At 46.9% G+C, this 2,667-nt stretch overlaps 1 protein-coding gene across 1 annotated transcript in view; it reads left to right on the top strand.

Annotated features, from left to right (window-relative positions):
- The window catches only part of NR2F1 (nuclear receptor subfamily 2 group F member 1), an 11,752-nt gene that overhangs the window by 2,779 nt on the left and 6,306 nt on the right, over nt 1–2,667 (top strand). Inside the window, exons 3-4 of the mRNA XM_027766704.1 lie at nt 7–329; nt 1,869–1,950. Of these exons, the coding sequence (XP_027622505.1) occupies nt 7–329; nt 1,869–1,950 (405 nt within the window). The remainder of the gene's footprint in view (nt 1–6; nt 330–1,868; nt 1,951–2,667) is intronic.

The following is a 2,667-nucleotide window of genomic DNA, read 5'->3' as shown; positions in this document are numbered from 1 at the left end:
GGCGAGGGCCCGCCGGGTGCGGGCCAGAGCCAGCAGCACATCGAGTGCGTGGTGTGCGGGGACAAGTCGAGCGGCAAGCACTACGGCCAATTCACCTGCGAGGGCTGCAAAAGTTTCTTCAAGAGGAGCGTCCGCAGGAACTTAACTTACACATGCCGTGCCAACAGGAACTGTCCCATCGACCAGCACCACCGCAACCAGTGCCAATACTGCCGCCTCAAGAAGTGCCTCAAAGTGGGCATGAGGCGGGAAGGTGAATATTTCTTCTCTGCTTCTCTCCCTGCGCTTCGCCCGCCTCCCTGGCTCTCTTTTCTTTCTGTGTCGCCCGGGTGACTGCTGTGTGGGGCTGGGGCTCCCGTGGTCCCGGCCCGTCCCAGCTTTCCTGTCCCTGCTGCCTTCCTCCCCCGGCGTCTCCCCCCACCCCCCAGCTCGTTGCCTCTGCCTCTGCCTCCCCCCCCAGGCCTGCGCTCCTCTCCCTGGCTCCCCACCCCGCCCGCTGCCTGTCCAGGATTGTGTCCCTGGGATCGTGAGCTGTGGCTTAAAATCCCCTCCCTTCCTCTGTCTTGGATGTGCTTGGTGTGTGTTTCTTTCCCGGGTGTGCGTGAGGATGCTTGGGGCTGTGCTGGCATGAACTTGGGGAGGGGTGCTTATTTCCCCCAGAAAAGTCCGTGCCTGCGCTTTTTCATTCCACTTTTCCTCCCCACCTCTTCATATCCTTTATTTAAAATGGGGGAGGGCTGGGGGTTGGAGTACCCTGAACTGTAGATTCATTGCTGCCATCATCCTTTTGGAAGCTTAGCTTGGAAAAAGAGGAGTGAGATTTATTGCACTTGTAGGTCTAATTAGGGGGGAAGGGGGGCTTCTGGCCCGTTCACTGGTTCCCTCTCCTCTTCATGGAGCTGGGGCCGCCTCCTCCAGAGCTGTGGCCTTGTTTTCACCCCTCTACTTTGAAAGGAAAGTTTGTGACTGAACCGTGCTTTCATAGTTGTGTCATTTTTTTTAAAGCATGATACTCGTTTTATTTCTTCATCAAACTCCACCCTCTGCTTAAATACTGCATACAAATTACAATTTACAACAGGCATTTACCGATCCTTCTGATTTGGCCATAATACGTAGACTGCAGCTGGCATGAGCTTCCACATCATTTAATCCCTGTGTTGTATTGGTTTGTTTTTTTTAAACACAACTTTTGATGTTGTATTTGGATATGCTTCATGTTCATGTGGCAAGGGATGCAGCACTTTTCTTATAAATATATTTAGCCGTTTACAGTTAAAGTTTATCTCCTGACAATCATTAAAGATGTCTTATAGTCAAATTAGCGAACCAGTCAATTTTGCAGAATGCAGATTACTCCTTCTTGTAATTGACTTTAAAATTATATTTTATATGCCACAAGAAAAGAAATTGAATTCCTTCAGATCTCAAGGAGCAGGCAAATATGACGACTTCATTTCTAGCTCCAGGGAGATTTTGTAGGCATCTGGAAAAAAAAAAAAAAACTTTGAATTGTGCTCTCACTTAATTGAAAAATAACTGCCAAGTTCAAAAGTATAATTAGAAAAAAAATATTCTAGCCATTATGTTTCAAGAGCTTAAATTGCACTGGAACTTGCATTAAAATTAGAATCAAGGCAAACTTAAGAAAACAGGGCACAACCTGAAAAAAGACAGCTACATGGACATGGACATATCTATATTAATTTGTTGGGGGGAGAATTCAGTAGCCCTAACTTTTCCTAAAGTTGTCTTTGTTTACATGGCAATTTAAAATGCTGGCACTGTTGAAGTAAAACATACACATTAAAAAAAAAAAACTTTGGTCAGCTTTAAGAACTCAAAGCATGCTTACGTTTTGCATTCAGATGGTTAATGAATCCAGTGTTTTTGCAGTTGCAAGCTCGTGCATTCACTGGGCAAAAGCTGGCTGCAGGTTGCAGTGGCACCGCGCAGGACAGACATTAATTATATTCCCCACTTTTTTCAATAATGTTTGGCTACTGTAAGTTCAACTTTTTTCTTGGAATTTTTTAATTTTCTGTTGCTTTTAATAGTGAGAAGTTTGTGTGGGGCCATGGGGAGGAGGGGAAAAGGGAGGGGTGCAGGATACTTGTTCTCTATTCAAAAGTTGTAAGTGGTTAGCGGGATAAGTAACTTGTATGTATTTTAAGGATAATTGTATAGCATTTTTAGAGAATATGGAAGCATTTTATGAGCAAAACGCTGCTTACTTGTAAATGAAGAGGCCGCTAGGCTTTTGCCTAGAACCACAACCATTCTCTGGTTTCTCCTTTAAAAAAAAAAAAAATCCTTGATTTATTTCATTCTGGACGGTTGAGTGGGACTTCAGTTATCTGTGTGTTCCTCCTTGGTGGACAAGGGATTGGGTGGTACTTTCTGGTCATACCGGGCTGGGGGCCCTGAAGTCAGGCCTAGTTCAGCGGGGCTGAGATGGCCAGGGGCACAGGCAGTGGCTGGACACTTGGAGCTGTGGAGCTGGAGGGCCTCACCCCAGCTCTCCTCACGGTGAAGGCTGTGAGTGAGAGCGAGCGGGAGAAGATGGGGCGCGAGAGGCTGCGGGAAGAGCTTCTGCATTGTGTCGGGCGCTGCGGCGTGGCGATGTTCGCAAGCCCCCTGGATGCACATTGCCTCTTTTCTCTCTTT

The sequence above is a fragment of the Tupaia chinensis genome, unplaced genomic scaffold (genome assembly GCF_000334495.1).
Source record: "Tupaia chinensis unplaced genomic scaffold, TupChi_1.0 Scaffold143642_1, whole genome shotgun sequence".
Classification (NCBI taxonomy): Eukaryota; Metazoa; Chordata; class Mammalia; order Scandentia; family Tupaiidae; genus Tupaia; species Tupaia belangeri.
The sequence above is the reverse complement of the archived record's forward strand: the minus strand, read 5'-3'. Positions and strand labels throughout refer to the sequence as shown.